Source organism: Sturnira hondurensis, unplaced genomic scaffold (genome assembly GCF_014824575.4).
Source record: "Sturnira hondurensis isolate 20B ecotype Veracruz unplaced genomic scaffold, ASM1482457v3 Scaffold0025370, whole genome shotgun sequence".
NCBI classification, from domain to species: domain Eukaryota; kingdom Metazoa; phylum Chordata; class Mammalia; order Chiroptera; family Phyllostomidae; genus Sturnira; species Sturnira hondurensis.
Window position 1 is genome coordinate 7,281,176 of NW_028098001.1, and position 18,007 is coordinate 7,299,182.

At 35.7% G+C, this 18,007-nt stretch overlaps 2 protein-coding genes across 2 annotated transcripts in view; one reads left to right on the plus strand and one right to left on the minus strand.

Annotated features, from left to right (window-relative positions):
• RARS2 (arginyl-tRNA synthetase 2, mitochondrial) overlaps nucleotides 1–1,178 on the plus strand; it is a 64,654-nt gene extending 63,476 nt beyond the window's left edge. Inside the window, exon 20 of the mRNA XM_037039363.1 lies at nucleotides 824–1,178. Coding sequence (XP_036895258.1) covers nucleotides 824–910 — 87 coding nt within the window. The 3' untranslated portion in view covers nucleotides 911–1,178. The remainder of the gene's footprint in view (nucleotides 1–823) is intronic.
• Nucleotides 1,179–2,310: 1,132 nt separating this feature from the next.
• Nucleotides 2,311–18,007, minus strand: part of SLC35A1 (solute carrier family 35 member A1) — a 34,585-nt gene continuing 18,888 nt past the window's right edge. The window contains exons 3-8 of the mRNA XM_037039365.1: nucleotides 15,506–15,665; nucleotides 14,925–15,077; nucleotides 7,866–7,932; nucleotides 5,762–5,938; nucleotides 5,193–5,327; nucleotides 2,311–3,212 (exon numbers count right to left, since the gene is read on the minus strand). Of these exons, the coding sequence (XP_036895260.1) occupies nucleotides 3,085–3,212; nucleotides 5,193–5,327; nucleotides 5,762–5,938; nucleotides 7,866–7,932; nucleotides 14,925–15,077; nucleotides 15,506–15,665 (820 nt within the window). The 3' untranslated portion in view covers nucleotides 2,311–3,084. The remainder of the gene's footprint in view (nucleotides 3,213–5,192; nucleotides 5,328–5,761; nucleotides 5,939–7,865; nucleotides 7,933–14,924; nucleotides 15,078–15,505; nucleotides 15,666–18,007) is intronic.

The window sequence follows — 18,007 nt, forward strand, 5'->3', positions numbered from 1 at the left end:
AAGATTGCTCTATCCAGCAAAGCTTTCATTTAGAATGGAAGGGCAGATAAAGTGCTTCTCAGATAAGGTCAAATTCAAGGAGTTCATCATCACCAAGCCCTTATTATATGAAATGTTAAAGGGACTTATCTAAGGAAAAGAAGATAAAAAATATGAACAGTGAAAGGACAGCAAACTCACAGTTATTAACAACCACACCTAAAAAAAAAGCAAACTAAGAGGACAGCTAAATCAGGAGTGGAACCATAGAAATGGAGATCACATGGAGGGTTAGCAACAGGGGAGTGGGAGGAGGAGAAGGGGGGAGAAGGTACAGAGAATAAGTAGCACAGACGGTAGGTAGAAAATAGACGGGGGAGGGCAAGAATAGTATGAGAAATACAAATCTAAAGAACTTGTGACACATGGACATAAACTAAAGGGTAGGGAATGGTAGGGGAGGGGGTATGCAGGGTGGAGGGGAATGAAAGGGGGAAATGGGACAACTGTTATGGCATAATCAATAAAATATATTTTAAAAAACATACTACACTATGAAGCACATTTGTCTACATCAGGTATTACAGCAATGAGTTTCCCTATCTGAAGCTATACTGTATGATGAAACTGTTAGTCTCATTCCCCAACCCTCAGCTACCAGTATTAAGACAAGGGCTTCTAAGAATTTGTATTTCCTTGCCTACCTCAAGTGTTAGGGCACTTTGAGATACTATTTCTACTTTAAATTAGAAGTTAGATTTACTCTTTAAAATATTATTTATTCACTTTGTGGTTAGCCAATCACTAAATTGAACATTTAATCATTCTTTGACTTATTTTGCAGGCCAGACTTCATCTTTTCAGAGCTGTCCGTTCTGTCCTAGCCAATGGAATGAAGCTTCTTGGAATAACACCTGTATGTAGGATGTAATTTCTAATTAAAATGGCTTTTTGAATACTAAACTAATTCTAGTTACCTATTATATGCCTTGCTGATTAGAATTTTAAGCTATTCTGTATCAGAATCTATGTATTAAGTCTGTAAGTGATTTATCAACTTATTAAATTTTGGTCCTTAAAAAAAATCATCTGAGTTCCCTCATGGTCAATAAGTACTAAATAGATGTTTATACAGTTCAGTTAAATCTTTTAAATTCATTGTGGTCTAATGGGAATAAAGGATCAGACTTTAAACTCTACTTTGAGGTTTCTTACAGTGTCATTCTTTCAGAAATTATTCTTATAACTAAGATTATCTAATGTTGAAAAATATCTTAAATTTCTTCTAAGTATAGCTAGTTCTGAAAACATTTGGGAGACCAATGTTAAGTCAATACAGCTGACAACTCCCAGAGAACAGATCTTGCGCTTGTCTTTTCTTTTATATATATTCAGGTAACTCTTACTATGTGAGCTGAATATATTTGAACAAGAAATTACTGAATATATTTGAACAACAAGAAATTACTTGTTCAGTATTGTATTAGGATCTTTTTGTAAAAATTAGTTAAACCATACTTTGAAATAGAATTTCCCAAACCAATTCCTTCATGTGTTTGTCTGCATATTGGTAAAGTATATTCTGTGTGACTTGTGTAGGTCAATATAAGTAGGGTGGGATCTCTTTCACCGGTATGGCTGTCCTCACCTGCCAGCATTTCCATTCAGGTCTGCTGTGATTTATTTTCAGTGTTGCTACTAGAAGTCTTCTAAATACCAACAATCTATCTTTACAAACAGAGAAGGAAATTTGCATGAACCAAGCTTCTCTAGTTGAATGTTAGCAAGTATGGTGTACCTTCTTAGACCTAAAAGACTCATCCGTGCAGTTTCAATTTTAAGTGTGGTAGCTTCCAGACGCTAATTTTCTAAAGTATCATTAAGATTTACTTAGCACAAACCAGCCATGGAATAAAGTATACAGTCGGGACATGATTTTCACAATCAATATCCCTTTCATGTCTTTGAGGAAGAGTTCTCCTTCCCAGGTCAGTGTTAGTAGCTGCCTACGTAGTTGAATCTTGAGTGAAATGACACAGGGGCAGTGTTGGTTAGAACCAAGTCTTTCCAAAAGCAGAACAGTCTTCCCTGAGAAGACTGTTCACTAATCCCCATGGCCTGGAGCCCTGGAGCACTGACTGCAGTCCTTATAAGCTTTTTTTTTTTTTTGCTTAAGGCTAGGCAGAGTTAGTTTATAGCTATTATTTGCAACCAGAGAAACCTAACTAATACAATTGCAACATAGAGAAATTTTAAATGTAATGTTTGGGGTTAAAAATTTATGTTTTTACATTACCTTAATGGTCATATCTGTAACAAAAAGTGATCATACAGATTTCATATAAAGTTTATTGCTGAATTTTCCCATTAACATTATAGAAATTTTTTAAAAAACACAAAAGTTTCACAAATTATTGTGAGCCCCACAGCTAAACATACTTTATAAAAGAAGTACAAAAGTGACATTAGAAATATTTTTTGAAGAAAAGTATATCATCTAACAAAGAAATATGACTCCAGACAATGAATGGCACAAATACAGCACTTGACAGCGTACTCAGTCACCACCCAGAAACCACCATCTGAGTTAGGAAATACTCAGTTTGAGAAGGTGCACAATTGATTGTTTCTCAGTAGCCTGTCTTGTTTTTGCCTCTCTTATAAGAAAAGAACTAGGTCTTTACTGCTATTAGGGCAAAATACTGTACATAAATAGGAGAACAGGAGGGGCCGTCCTTCTCCTCTGGTACCTGAACAAGATAGCAGTTAGTACAGAAATGACTTTGGCACTTTAACCTTTAACATTGTCCCAAACCTTATTATTTGAATATTATATAGCCTCACATGATTTTTAATACCATATCATCTCCACACTTTTTATATATAAAATAAAAATTCCTTCATTCTAAAACAAAATGGGTTTACCCCAGACAGGTCACATTAAATCTTTTGGAGCAATTCACTCAGATAACTTTCTTATTAATTCTAATGCCACACAGTTAATTTTGTTATGTGTGTTTGTTTAAGCTACCTTCTGGGATTGATTTAAGGCTCTAGTTTAATGCAAATGTATGATCTTAGTAGGAATCTCTTTTGCAGCTGAAATCACACACCATTGATTCTCTCTTTTGAAGCTGTTTCTCCTTGCTGGATGGATGTAGTGTCTTGTCTGGGTAGTCCATAGAAATATATAGAAACACACACGAGAAGAGTACCCAGAGCAAAGGTAAGAGCTGAAAAGAAAACAAAATAAGTTTTATCTATTTATGCCTGTAAAACTATTATAACAATGATTAATTTAAAATTTTGAAAACTTCTAGTTACAGTTTTACACCATTCCTTTATGTGCATTTATGATGAGTCAGTTTTATAATGAAATGTAAATATGGGAAATAAGGAAATCTAAGTGTTCTGTTTCTATGATGGTAAGGTTTTGAAAGATAAGGGAGTGACAATCATTGAGTGTACACTTTCCAAGTACACATGTAGGGTGCCTGTCCTGCACCACTGACAAAGATCATCCTAACTTCCCTATATGCTGATTAAACTAAAGAAAAGTGGAGTGTAGCCTCTCCATGATACTAGAAACCTGTGAAAATTTAGAGCAAAAAGTAGCTGACCAAAATTCAGAGAGTTAGGTGACCAATGATTGAAACCACTGAAGATTTCTAAAACACAGAGGAGGTGGTGATTTACTAAGTAAAATTCCATTCTGCTAGGTTTGTCTTTCTTATTATCTATAATCCTACAACTTGTCCAAACTTGACCAGTAGTCACTTTATAAATTAACACTTATGTTAAAACTGTATATTCCATTCAAAACTGAACCATATAGTATATATGAAGTGCAGTGGTACAGTCTTAACAGCTTTAAAACTGGCACCTAAAGAAATGCCATCAAGCTAAGACTTTAGTTCAACCCTAACCAGACTAGCTTTACCTTCAAAAAAGCGGAAGGGGGTAAATTCAATCTAAATAAGAAACTGGAAGATTGCTAAGACAGTCTAATTTCCTTGACCATCGTTAAGATAGAACATTGACCAAAAGCATCTTCTGCTGTTTCCAAATATTCTGTGGGGGCAATGTCATAAGGATTTGTTGAGCATAATGATGGACCAGAACTTCAATCAGGGATGAAAAATACCTAAGGGAGGCTTTGAAATACCTGATACTTACATGTTAAGTGGGCCGTATACAGAATACTTACTATGTGCCAGGCACTAATCTAAGCACTTTACCTGAAACAACCCTAGGAGATAGGTGATACTACCATTACTATTTTATAGATGAAACACTAAGACACAGGTTAGTAACTTCTCCAAGGCTTCACAGCTAATAAAGGCACAGGTAAAATTTGAACCAAACTATAAAATGGTTTTCTAAGATTTCTGTGAGGTTGGTATTCCCTCTATTTACATTTATAACAAGTCAATTTTAAAATGAAATATAAACATAAGCAGGTCTGTTTCTTTTTACTCAATATTGATAGTTAACAGATTTCCCTCAAACGTTAGTAAATAAAATTATTACAGCGTAAAAGCACCCTGAAATGAAGTCAACACCACCGCTTTAATGAGTAGCCAACTTAATGCTGGATGTGGGCTAGAGAAAATTACATTAGAAGGACTAGCATGGTGGTGGTGCAAGAATGCCTATAGTAGTGAATTTTGTATCAATTATATATTAAATGAAATAAAGATAATCTTTATAAAGGGAAAGAAAATTTCTATTTGAATTGTAATTTCAAAACCAGTTTGCACCCAAGTCCAAAACACCTAGGAAGGTGCAAACTAAAGGGGGAGTGAAATAATTTTTCTATTCTTTCCTCAAAATAAAAAATTCATTCTAATTCTACTGCTGAGAGTAATCATGTCCTAAAGTCCTTGTATTTATTTCCTTGTGTACCTCATCACAGTATATTTGTCCTAAAACACTTCAGTTGTCTTACATCTAATACTTGGAGACTTTGACAGCGAAAAAGCTTTCTAGTAACTGTGCAGCCCCTCACTCCCACATAGAACCAGCACCCCAGGACTATTCTCAAAAAAACCTAAGTATGGCTGACCCACATTCCACACAACTATGAACTGCTGCACTTACAGAGAATACATTATCACAAAACTAGGAATTTCTACAAACACATCTAAAAGACAAATCAAGGAAGTGAACAGCTTTTCCACGTTAAAGACTTAAAAATACAAACTGGGACATACTTATCTGTAATCCAAACAGCATCACAGAAGCAATGGTAGAAAGGATAATGGCTGCAGCTGCAGAAAAGCCTTTCATGATGTTGTCTGTATACTTGACCACCACAGAAGTGTAGAGGCCTCCGACACTTGCGAGAACTTGAATGCAGAAAGAATTAAAATCTTAACACTCAGATAAATGAAACAAACATTTTATGATGGTGAGGCAGTTTTCACCCCCAGAGATAGCATACTAATTTACCTGGGAAAATACAGTTTTTCTTATAAGCAGCCATCTGAGTTTATATTAAAATTCAGTAGTAGTTCCTATAAAATGTTTTTCAGATGCCCAAAGGACTGTGCAGTCTGCTACTAAATTGTACACATTTACTACTAACACATTACCTTTGATTGTGTAGGCAGAATTGCTTTGGGACAGCTATGCCATGAAAGTCAATAAAATCAAAATTACATTTTCAGGCTGGTGTTCACAGTATAATAGAACAATTTCAAAATGCTGTAACAGCTTAAAATGGACATCTAACTTTTTAAAAAAATATTCTACCAAGAACCTTTAATTCCTGGATACTTACATATGACAAACCAGACATAATATGTGTAACCATAGAAAAATCCTTTTTCTTTAATTTCAGCTCCGTCTGACAAGTAGACGCCAACTAATGTCACAACAATCCCTGATAGATACATTTGAATGTTTCTCACCCAAAGGGAAGTGTCTGAACTCTTTAAAACTTTTTCAAAGTACACTCCTGAAAGATAATTAGACATGCAAATATGAAATAAATACATTAGAAATTAACTTAAAATGTCTTTCACTTAGAACAATAACCTGGAGATATGATAATATAAAATATATGATTTGTGGAACAAACACTTTACATGTTTGTTTTGTTGGTATGACATGCATACTAAACATTACCAATATGTATTAAGAACAGGTTCCGCCATTACTATAGCAGTAAGATAGATCACAATAAAGGACTTTGGCAATCTGGAAGACTATACTATTAAGCGTTAATTATCTTAATCATACCCCTATACTATCTGCCTAATATTGAATACTCCCAACTTTGCAAATTAACTTATATAATTACCACTTGGGATTTTTTCAAAGTAAGTAACACAACCAAAATAAAATTTAAATAGAACTTGCTAAGTACAGCCATTTTCCTTAAAGCAAGGCTCCCCAAGCCAAGTTCATACACTGTGTGAGAAGAACCAAGAATTCCCTAAATAGGTAATACATTTTATGTACGTGCATTTTTCTGGGGTTGGGAAGTCCACAGCTTTTTACAGATACTCCAAAAGCGCACATGCCACTCTGCCAAATCACATACCACTGCTGTAAGTTTTATAGTTAAAGTGAATGCATGTTTAACAAAGACATTAAAGATTTTAATTATAAATACCGTGTTAATTAGAAACTTAGAAACTGCCACTGAAGTACTAACCCACTAAAAAATTCTAATGAAAAACAAGATTATTTTTAACAAATGTATGTTGGAAAGAGCCAGCTAACTGGAACAAACATATGATGGCTTTTCCTCTTTCCACCTTTGAATTTCCTACCTGGGAAAACCACTTAACTACCGAGTGCTCAGCTATTCCAGCATAAAGAGCATTAAACCTCCCCCATTTCCTTGATTCTGTATTGAGAAGTTGAACTAAGTAGAATTGTTGGACACATACATTTAATTGTTCAAAATAATGCTAAAAATCAAATAATATTTTAGGGGTGACTCAGTTTTGTTTCTAATTTGCTAGTTACTGAGAATAAAAGTTCAGCATGATGCTATCCTATCATTAAGTATATTCCCCAATTTGTATTTTCCCTCTTATTGAACATCTTTTTTACAAGCAATGTTTCACTTTCATATCCAGTCTACTCTCCCAGTCAAAAATAAAAACAAAGTCCCAACTCTTGAAATAACACAAAGATAAATAATCAAGACAATAGCTATACCTAATATACTCTTTACTAAAAACTTTCAGTTTGTTCTCTGTTGGAACTATTTCTAAGACACATTTCATTTTTTATATTACACATTCATACACTCTCTCTTGATTGAGTGGAAGATTGCCTGTCCCTACAAGATTCCAGACTTCCTTGTTTGCTTGATGTTAGTGATTTTGGTTCTTGATCCTCTTTTTTTGGCTGGTACTTTTATGTATTAAGTTTTCTAAGATCCTCTCCACACCACCCTCTTTTTCTCTATATACTTCCTAATCTGTTGAAGCAGAGGAAGAACTTGAAGCTACCAGGGAAAAACAGATGCCGAACTAGTGACTAATATCCTACAGAAGCAGAATGTAGCCTGAAGAGAGTGACAGTTCCTGGAAAATGAAAAGAGGTACTGAAGCTTTCTGATGGCTGGTTTCCTCTACTTTCAAAGGTCTTTTCATTTACTTCCGGGTTCTTGGCAGGACTAAGAATGGTCAAGGACCAATCTATCCTTAGAAAACAGCAAGTATGAAAAAGGACTGAGGTCTGAACTGAGTTAAACACTACCATGTGTTTACTGGAAAAACAGCTGACAAAACTAAAACTATAAGTAAGAAGGTAAGCTTTACTGGAAATAAAATTGTTAGTTATAATAAAACAAGATAAACCAGATCTCTAAAGTTTGATATTTTTAAAACTGGACAACAGAATAAAATAATGCTTTTATGATTTACCTGCAAATCCTGAGCACAATACAGCAATAGCTATAGCGCCAAACCCTAACAATGGATTCTGTTCCACCTGCAATAGTAATGTTTTAAGTTATTTTCAGTGAGTGAATATAGAATTCATCCAAGAGACCAAATAAATGAATATAAAAATTTGTGTCACATCTCTACTGAGAGTATTCGCCATATCAGAAATAGCCATTCACCATGGCTATTCTATAGACTAACACAGGACCAAACAAAAGGCCATCCAGAGATTAACCAAAGCACTTAACTTAAAAGTGTGACCCTCAAATTGCAGTCATAGTAAATGCTTAAATTGACATGTGTGCCTACTTCCTAATAATCATGGGCACCCTAGCATAAATGTTGCATAGTCAGCCTACCTCTCAGTGGGGTGGTAACTTCTGCCACCACCCCAATTCAAGCCTTCACAGTATCAATCATAGAAACATTAACAGTTTTAACTTGTTTTAAGATTTCCCACTTCATTGAATTTTTATCAAATATTAATAGCATACATGCTGCATACTAGATATACTGTTATATACTAAATGAATATTTATATGAGTATTTAGTATATAAATATATATGCTAAATATTCACTTAGCATATAACATACTGTTATAAATGAATATTTAATATATAAATATCAAGTATTTATATTTAGTATATAAATATAACATTTATATGCTAAATATTCATTTAGTGTATAACATAGTATATACTAAATGATGCATAGCTGTGGTTCCTAAATAGTTCGTGGATAGAAGAGATTCAGGTGTATGTAATAATACTGTGCAGATGCATATATATGGGCTCCAACCTATGGTTTCAACTTTATTTGATTTCCTTTCTCTTCACTAAAGTAATCTTCAGGAGCTTTCATCAGTCTTTCCTTAGAGATAAATACACTCTCTGAACTAACAATGAAACCAAAGAGTTTAGATGCGTGACTAGTATGTATGACAAGCACACACCCTGTTCAAAATAAACATGAGCCTGATAGAAGGAGAGTATAGTTCATGTTAAGTACCTGAAAAAGAAAGCTTGGTCTAAAATGTTTTCATGAAGATCAAAGGAGAAACAGAAGATACTATCGGCTGCTGGTCCCTGGATCAAGAGCAATATCATCATCTGCAAATCTGTTAGAAATAAGCATTGATGTGCCCCACCCCAGACCCACTTAATCCAACTGTGGGGTTGGGGCCCAGTAATCCATTTAACCTTCCAGTGGATTCTGATGGACACTATAGTCTGAGACCAATGCTACAACTACACCTGATACGCATGAGTGATTGCTTCATACAAAATACAGGACTGGCATATTTATAAGGAAAAAAATGGTGTGAGATTTCACCTATCCCAACAGCTAACTGCTAGGAAGGTCAAACTACTAAAAATAGTTTGTCATAAATTCTTGGCTTGCTTTTCTGCCAGTTCAATCTCTCTACAGTTAGGAGAAAAAGTTATAGACATGGCTTCCTTGGCATTTAATTCTAACCAATAAGAAAATTTCAGATGATGAAGTGGAAGTGGTGGAAACTTTGAACAACCATGTCATTCTACCATGAGTAATAGCCAAAGCATAGTTAAGAAATATAAGTGCCAGTCTTAAAATTCAAAAAAGTAAAATTTCAAGTTAGACAGGAAGATGGTTTAAGAGAGATAAGAGGTTCTGAAGAATGAGATTCTGATGAAGAGTAAAAATACATGTACACCTAAAGAAACTAATGTTACTAATTAAGAGCATCTTTAATAAATTCTGATTTTATAAGAACATATAAAAGAACTGCAGTACACTTAACCAAGAGGAATCTAACCAGGAATTTTAGTATCAAGAAATTGGAAACTCAGAATAAGCATAGACTTATAAAAATAATTTTAAATACTAAAAGGCTTTTAAAAGTATGTTTAGGTCAGGGGGAAAAAAGAGTATGTTTCTTAGGCTAGATACTATACTGTTAAATGGCAAGAAAACAGGTACCCAAATCTACTTTCCTTTTCCCCTGTGAATAATACTTTTAAATAATAAATAATAAACATATTTAAAAGGAAACTAAAGTCTAAGACATTGGTTTGCTATTATGAAAATACCTAGTTAACTAAAACAAATTCAAAAGTATCTTGACAACAAAAGGAGCAAATCAAGATATTGATAACTATGTCTTTGAGCAATAATGGAGAATGGAAGCATGCTAGAAAACATGAATTGGGCACATACTGTCCACTTTTTCCAAAAGGCAGAGAAAAGAAAGCTGCATAAATTATAGACACTGCTTGTGATTGGTAAGGCAGCCCAGGACAGTTTCCAAGAGTACAGGCTCTGTAGCCACACTGCCTGGATTCAAGCAACGTGACTGGACACACGACTAACCAACTTTGTCCAGTTTCCTCATCTAAAGTGGAAATGAAAACAATACTAACTTTACCCCTCATGGATGCTCAGTTGGTTAAGAGCATAACCACAATACGCCCAGGTTGCAGGTTCCATCCCCAGTCAGGGCACATACAAGAGTCAACCAATGAATGCAGAAGTTGAACAACAAATCAGTGTTTTTCTTTCTCTAAAATCAATAAATGAAAATTAAAATACAAAACAAAACTAATACCAGCTTCACATGGTTGTAGGCATAACTGAGTTAAATGCAAAAAAAACACTAAGAACAGGAGTGTCAAACAAATTTTCACCAGGGGGCCACATCAGGCTTGAGGTTGCCTTCAAAGGGCCCAATGTAACTTTAGTACAGTATAAATGTAACCACTCCTTAACTAGGGACAAGGAGCTCAGAGCTGCTGCCAGGCAGAAACAAGGTGCCGGACCAGATATAAAACAAGGTAGAGGGCCGGATTGGGCCCGCAGGCCTTGTGTTTGCCACCTGTGACTTAGAACATTACTGGTATTTAGTGCTGTATAACTGATTACAACTGTTACTGTTATTATTGATTATTAGCAAAATGGTTGAACAGGTGACTTAAAGAACTTAAAAAGTTTAATGGTCATCACTAGAAAACAATATGGCTTCCCTAGGAGTGAGACATACCACATTTCCTTATTGAAATGATTCCTAGAAGTAGTGAAGAATTCCATAAATAGTGTTTAGCAAGAAATTTGACAGATTTGCATAATATTTTTTGTGAATGAGACAGAAATTTAGTGAGAAAAATAGTACAATTCTACACATAGCTGAGTGAATGCTCATACAGCACAACCAAGTTAGACTGACAACCAAAACTGTATGAATCAAGCCACCTTGGAAGCGTCCTCTAGGCCCAGTCAAGCCTTCAGCTGACTGCAGTCCTTCCTGACACCTTCACAGCTACCTTCAAGAGATCTCAAGCCAGAAGTACCTAGCTAAGGCACCCTCAAGTCCCTGACCCATAAAACTGAGAGAGAATAAATGTTTCTTTTAAAAAAGTGTCAAGCTACAGAGTCTAATGGTACAGCCTCAGAACGCTGGTCTTTTCCTGTCTAAAATTTTCAGTGACAACCCAAGACATATTTGTCAAATCTGTACAAAGCATAATACTCAAAGAAAAAGCTAATAATGGATAAGGACTGGGAAGACCTCAAAGGCCTAAAAAAATGACCCAAAGCTAAGTTTAATAAATATAAACACATCCTGCATTTTGCTGTAGAAGAAGCCCACTGAACAAAACACATTTGAGATAAACTGTTTGTGTGAAACAACTACATGTAGTTGTGTGTAATCAGTTATAAAATGGATATCCTCTCCCCACCCCCTCAAAAAATAATCTTATGCTGATTTAACAAGTCTCTGGTACTTAGAACAAACAAAGTAATTAGCAAGTTATCCCTCACACTCTAGTCAACATCTAGAGATAATGTGGAATACATCTAGAAAAGAAATACAGGGAAGTATTGGGGCAAGAGGCAGGGATCAGGAAGTCTCTGGATACCACAGAGGTGAAACCACAAGGTTGTCTCAGGGAGGAAAAAAGGACTTAGAAAGTAGAGACGTGACACTTTCCTCAAACATTCAGAGGATATATGGGAATTTGTAGGAATCTGAGTTATACTGACAAGAACAAAGACAATGAGAGACAGTTACAGGAAGCCAAACTCTGTTTAAAGTATGAAAGAACTTCCTAGAACAACAATTTTCTACCTTTTTCATCTCACGGCACACATAAACTAATTACCAAAATTCTGCAGCACACCAAAAATACATTTTTTGTCAATCGAACAAAAAAACATATAATTTTGATTCATTCACACTGGACAGCTATTCTTGTGTTGACTGTTGTCATGTTTTTATTTGACAATCTCAGGGAAAAGAAGTCAGTGCCCTAAGCTAAATAGTCAGGTATTGCATGTTTTAAAAATTCGTGTGCCACAACACAGCAGTTGAAAATCACTATTCTAGCCCTGGCTGATGTAGCTCAGTGGATTGAGTGCGGGCCTGTGAAGCAAAGGATCACTGGTTCAACTCCCAGTCAGGGAACATGCCTAGGTTGCAGGCTAGTTCCCAGCAGGGGACATATGAGAGGCAACCACACATTGATGTTTCTCTCCCTCTCTTTCTCCCTCCCTCCCCTCTAAATAAATAAATAAATAAATAAATAAATAAATAAAAGAAAATCACTGTTCTAAAAGAGTCCAAAAGTAAAATAAGCTGCCCTAGACTCTGCTTTAGTTTATTGTATTTTTCACATACATTACCCACGGGAGTGGACCTAACATCTCTAATGGTGTGAGGTATTGGGTTGGCCAAAAAGTCTGTATGGTTTTTTTCTGTAAAATGAAAGACACATTTTTCATTCTCACCAATAATTTTATTAATCTGGATATTTTGAGTATGTCAGTTATCTCCCAGTGATTAAACATTGATTGTTCTCAATTAATGATTTGATGGCTATCAACTTCAACTGACCTACCCTACTATGGGGCTGTAACACATTCAGTCAGTCACAGCACCTTCTCTATACACTGCACAAATCTTTTTTGTGTTTTTTTTACCTTTCTTGAAATAATAAAGCATAATGTGCAGAAAATATTGCATATTTTCTTCCATCTTCACTACTTTTTTAATTTTTTTCTCCCAATTTTTTTATTTAATTATTTTTCAAGTACAGCTTTCTGTTTATTACTCCCATCCCCATCCCACCCCCGTGCTCCCCCCCATCTTCACTATTAAAATGGCTATACAAAAATTCACCAATTTTGATTACATTTTTTAAATGCACATTGATATGACAGCTGTCACAATACAATCTAACAAAATTGTTTCAAATGAAGTTAAAGGCAACTAAGCACTCACTACTAGAGCCATCTTACAGAAAAAAACCAAATGAGGACTTCCGCCAAGATGGAGGCATAGGTGGAAACACTGTGCCTTCTCCCACAACCAAGTTTGAATAGAACAAAGGTTTGGAGAAACAAAGACACAACCAAAGGACAGAAAATTAAATTATACGGAAGTCCAACTACATCTAACCGTTCAACGGGGACGGTAAGAGGGGTGGAGCCAGCAGCGAGCAGGGTTGGACAGGACAGGGCCCCCGACCCAGGCGCGCAGGCAGATGGGAACCAGTTGGGGTGCGGGGCAGACCACGGGCGCATATTCGCGCACAGTGAGACAGACCGCGCAGGCCCCAGGGGGCGAGGGCTGACGGTGGTGGTACATTCGCGAGCAGTGGGACGAAACGTGTGGGCCAGGTGATGGCAGCAACTGCGGCACTGGTGAGGGCCATGGCGGCAGGCAGCGGAAAGGACGCCATAGTCCCCCTTTGACCCCACCCCCACATACAGCGTCACAACCCAGCGACTTAGTTGCCCTGCAATACTGGTGAGAGCCATTGTCGCTCTTTGACCCCGCCCCCACATACAACGTCACAACCCAGCAACTGAGTTGCCCTGTTCTAGTGAACATTTTAGGGCTCTGATCCTGCTATGGAACAGGCACGAACAACNGTAATGGTATAATCAATAAAATATATTTAAAAAAAGAAAAAGAAAAGAAAAAACCAAATGAACTTTTTGGCCAACCCAATATTATTTATAAAATTCACATTTAACTTATAATTACATATTTGCCTGACTTCCCAACAAATTATTTCTCTGTAGGTCTGCAACGGAATTAAATGTGCAGTGCATATTTGATCAGTTTTTTGAAATGTCACCAGGAGTAAAAGCATGTTTAAACAGATGAAGACAATAAATATTAATCTAAAACTCATTTTTCTGGTGGAAAAAATCTCCACTGAAGTAGAGAGTAAGTATCTGTAACAAAAAAGAACTGGCTCCCTGTTTTCACAACCTCTCCTTCTCTCCCCAGACGCCTTGTACTCCTAAGAGAACTTCACTTACTAAAAGTTGAAGACAGTCTTCAGTTGTAGAAGGAAACTAATAACTTTCAGAAAGTCATTCACTAGAGTTCCACTTCCTACTGCTCTTTAGGAAAATAACTGATTAAAGAATATAACTTTTTAAAATCAGGTATGTACCTTAACATTTAACTTTTAGCAAACTAAAAATTATAAGTCAAGTATACTTTTTGCCCTATTTTAATTACAATTATCAGTAAAAATACTACTCCCTCTAATCCCTATCACTGACAATGGGAGTGTATGCAAAAAGATTAAAAAACTTTTATGAGGTAGGGGGTGAAAATTAGACAGACAAAATCTTGCCCATTGTTTCTGAGAAAATGTCTAAGAGAGGCCTCGAAGTTTCGAACGTGCACTCATTATATAGAAGTTGTCACAATTTTAGTCGCAGGTAGCTATTAACTATAACTTTGGACACGTTACTTCACCTCTCTGGACTTCAATTTCATCATCCATAAAATGAAGGGAATGGATAACATTAATATGCCTTCCATCTCTAACATATTTTTATGCATATTCCCCTCTAAAAAGAAAGGAAACCAATAGTTACATCACTTTTAATATATATCATAAGGGGATTAAAAAACCTATCTATAGGGCAAAGATTATTTTCAATCAAAGAAACATACTTATGCTACATTCATCAACGTGACCAAAGTGTGTAAGACACAGGAAGTTTCCTATTTTAGTTATGGTAACCATTTTGTGCCTTACCATGACTTTTGTAGCTTGGGCTGGTTTCCACTGTACAAGTGTAACTCCACCACACAGCATAAAAACGGAAATCCACTGTACTTTGCTGAGTGTCCGGTTTAACATTAAAACAGTACATAAAGCAGTACAGGGAATCTTCAATTGGTAAGTCACCTAGAAACAAAATAATAAATTAATGAACTTAGTTAACATTAGTCTCTGACACAACTATTTCTTTTTATTTTTTTTATTTTTTTTATTTAACTCTTGTTCAAGTAGTTTTCTTTCTTGTATTCCCAGCCCTGCCCCCGCCCAGTGCTCCCCACCTCCCTCCCATCCCTGCCCCCCACCTTAGTTATTGTCCATGTGTCCTTTATACTTGTTCATGTGAGTCCTTCCCCTTTTCCCCTGTGATTCTCTCCCCTCTCCCCTCTGGACCCTGTCAGCATGTTCTGTATTTCAGTGACACAACTATTTCTGATACAATTAATAGAATTATCAAGGAAAACATTTGGTGTGATAAAGGGTTAATAAAAAGAATTTTACCATACAAAAACATTTTTTAAGACTCTGGTCTTTTCATCATCATTTCTTCCACTTACCTGGTACACTGCTGCATCCAGATTGCTAAGAGCTAGGAAAGCCATGTTGTTCTGAACAGCATACACTAGTGAGGGCACACTCAACTTCATCAGTTCTTTGGGGCTTCCCAAGACATTTTCCCTTAAAGACGTCTTCAATCTACCCAGACTACCGGTTTCTCTTTGAAAACAAAAGAGGGAAATGAGAAGGAGTTGAGGAATAGAATGAAAGAGCATCCCTTTGATAAGAATTCTTCATACACAGGATAGCTATAAGTCCATTCGTATAATTGAGCAAACTTATCTTTTTATAATTTTCAAGTAATTTTAGATTTATTAAAAGGAACAGAGCAACAATTACATTAAAAAATAAGTGTAAGTTCTCTTTGGGAAAATACAAAAACAATTAGGTTTACCATCATCAATCAACCTCTGATCAGAGTTTCAGACTTTTTGAGTATATTAAATAAGAGACAAGAAACTCTAAGTGTGGACATTACCTATAAAATTTTAATCTAATCCCTAGAGCTTTAACTGCTATTACATCAAGTTTACCATGATTATTTTTAATTGGGTTGCATATCCATTTTTAAATTTTTTAAAATTACAATAGATTTAAATTGCAAGAAAAAGAAAAAGGCTTTGGTAGCCAATGGAAGTTACTTGGGATAGGAATTGATGGATTCTTGTCAATATCATTTACAAATTAGCTCAGTACTTACAAAGTATAGTAGACAATAAATCTTTAAGCAAATTCCCATAAAACCCAAGTACATATCTGTAATTTTGCAGGAAATCAATAATTTACTAATACCAACAAAAATAAACTATATAATGATTATAAAGTTCACTATTTGACTGCATATTGATTATGCATGCTCTTAACTATTCTTATTTTTCCTCAGGAGGAACTATATAATCTCACTATTTCTCCCATTGTAAAATCAGTTTACTTATTTCATGGAAATAAAACAACATTTTATAATAAGCATCAACACCAAAAAAAGTACTTGATTAAAAGGGTCCTAACTACAATTCACAATAACCTTAAGAGGACCATAATAACTTGTTGACCTCTTTCAACCCAAAGTTTCTATAGTTGCAATAAGCCTCTAATTTTGGTTAACATACTTTACCTACAAAAATAATCACTAATGTTCTAAGGGGGAGCATAAAGCCCATAATGTTAAACTGACTAGCTATGCCCATCCCATCTGTGTACAACACCCCAGCCCCCAAGAACATGCTTAAGAGAGACAGGAAATTTGGCCTAGGCCACAGGAACAAAAGACACCTTTCTTAGTTACAGATAGACCTTCCTCTGGTGCCAAATTCAACCCACTCCACAACACGTGGTAAATCTATATGTTGAAAATAACACAGCTTGGTGGGAGACAGTGAACTCCATCCAATAAAGGAAAGAATACCAAAAAGATGACTCTGCTGAGAAATTTTACATTGTAGGGATTTCCAGGTATCTGAAGATGAGCCCTTTAAACATTGACATTCTTTTTTTTAAATTACTTTTAATGCAAATCTAACATGTCCCATATACTTCCTCAACATCTTAAACAGAGTATAAAGAACTTTTCAAAGAATGTTTTCCCTCAATTATAAAACTAAAGAAAAAAATATTAAATGATCAGAGGTCTAACCACATTAATATGGTGATGTGTTAGAAACATAATTGAACATTTTCCTTAATGTCATAATTCTCACTAGTAAGCAATCATATGATACAGATAATAAATCTTACAGATTCTGGGAAGTACAGGACACTGCTTTCACTGTACTATACTATTAATGTTCTAAAATACTGACATACACTGATATACCTTCAGCATGCTTCCCCAAGGAGCTACTGAGAGGGACCCATTTGTACCCATCTTCCACATTCTACTTCCTTCCATGTCCATTTATCTTCCACATAAGACACCCCAGACTCTACTATAGTGGCCATCTGTCCTTTTTCTAATCCTCTGCTATGAGCAATGCCATTTTACCTTCGTCCATTAGAGATGATACTTTCCATGGTATCGAATTAATTTTTGGCTGAAAGAAGTTGTTCTCTTTATCACTGATACTTTTCACCCTGTAAGAATGTGGGCTGCTTAAGGACCTAAGTGCTATTTCTAATAATCATACCTGCACATAACCAAGGTTGCCCTCGCCCCTTTTCTCCCTGTCACTTTTCTCCTCTTATCTCTTCTCCCACACTTTCCAGCTTTCACATAAAAAGAAAGAGCTGTGAGACATCACCAGCCAATCTGCTCCTTTCCTGCAATGTGACAAACCAGTAAAGTAGTATGTTGAATTAACCTTTAGGTCTTTGGCTGTTCTGACTACATCACTTTTTTGTTCATTGCTTAGGAGCTACTACTTCACTGCCAGGAAAGCCGTGGGTATTTTTCTGATTCCTTTGCTAATGTGGGTATTAGAGAAGCCAAGCTATAACAGAACGCTAACTACCAGAAAGCTCATTTCACTGCAGTACCTTAGAATTACAGCAGTATTATATAATTA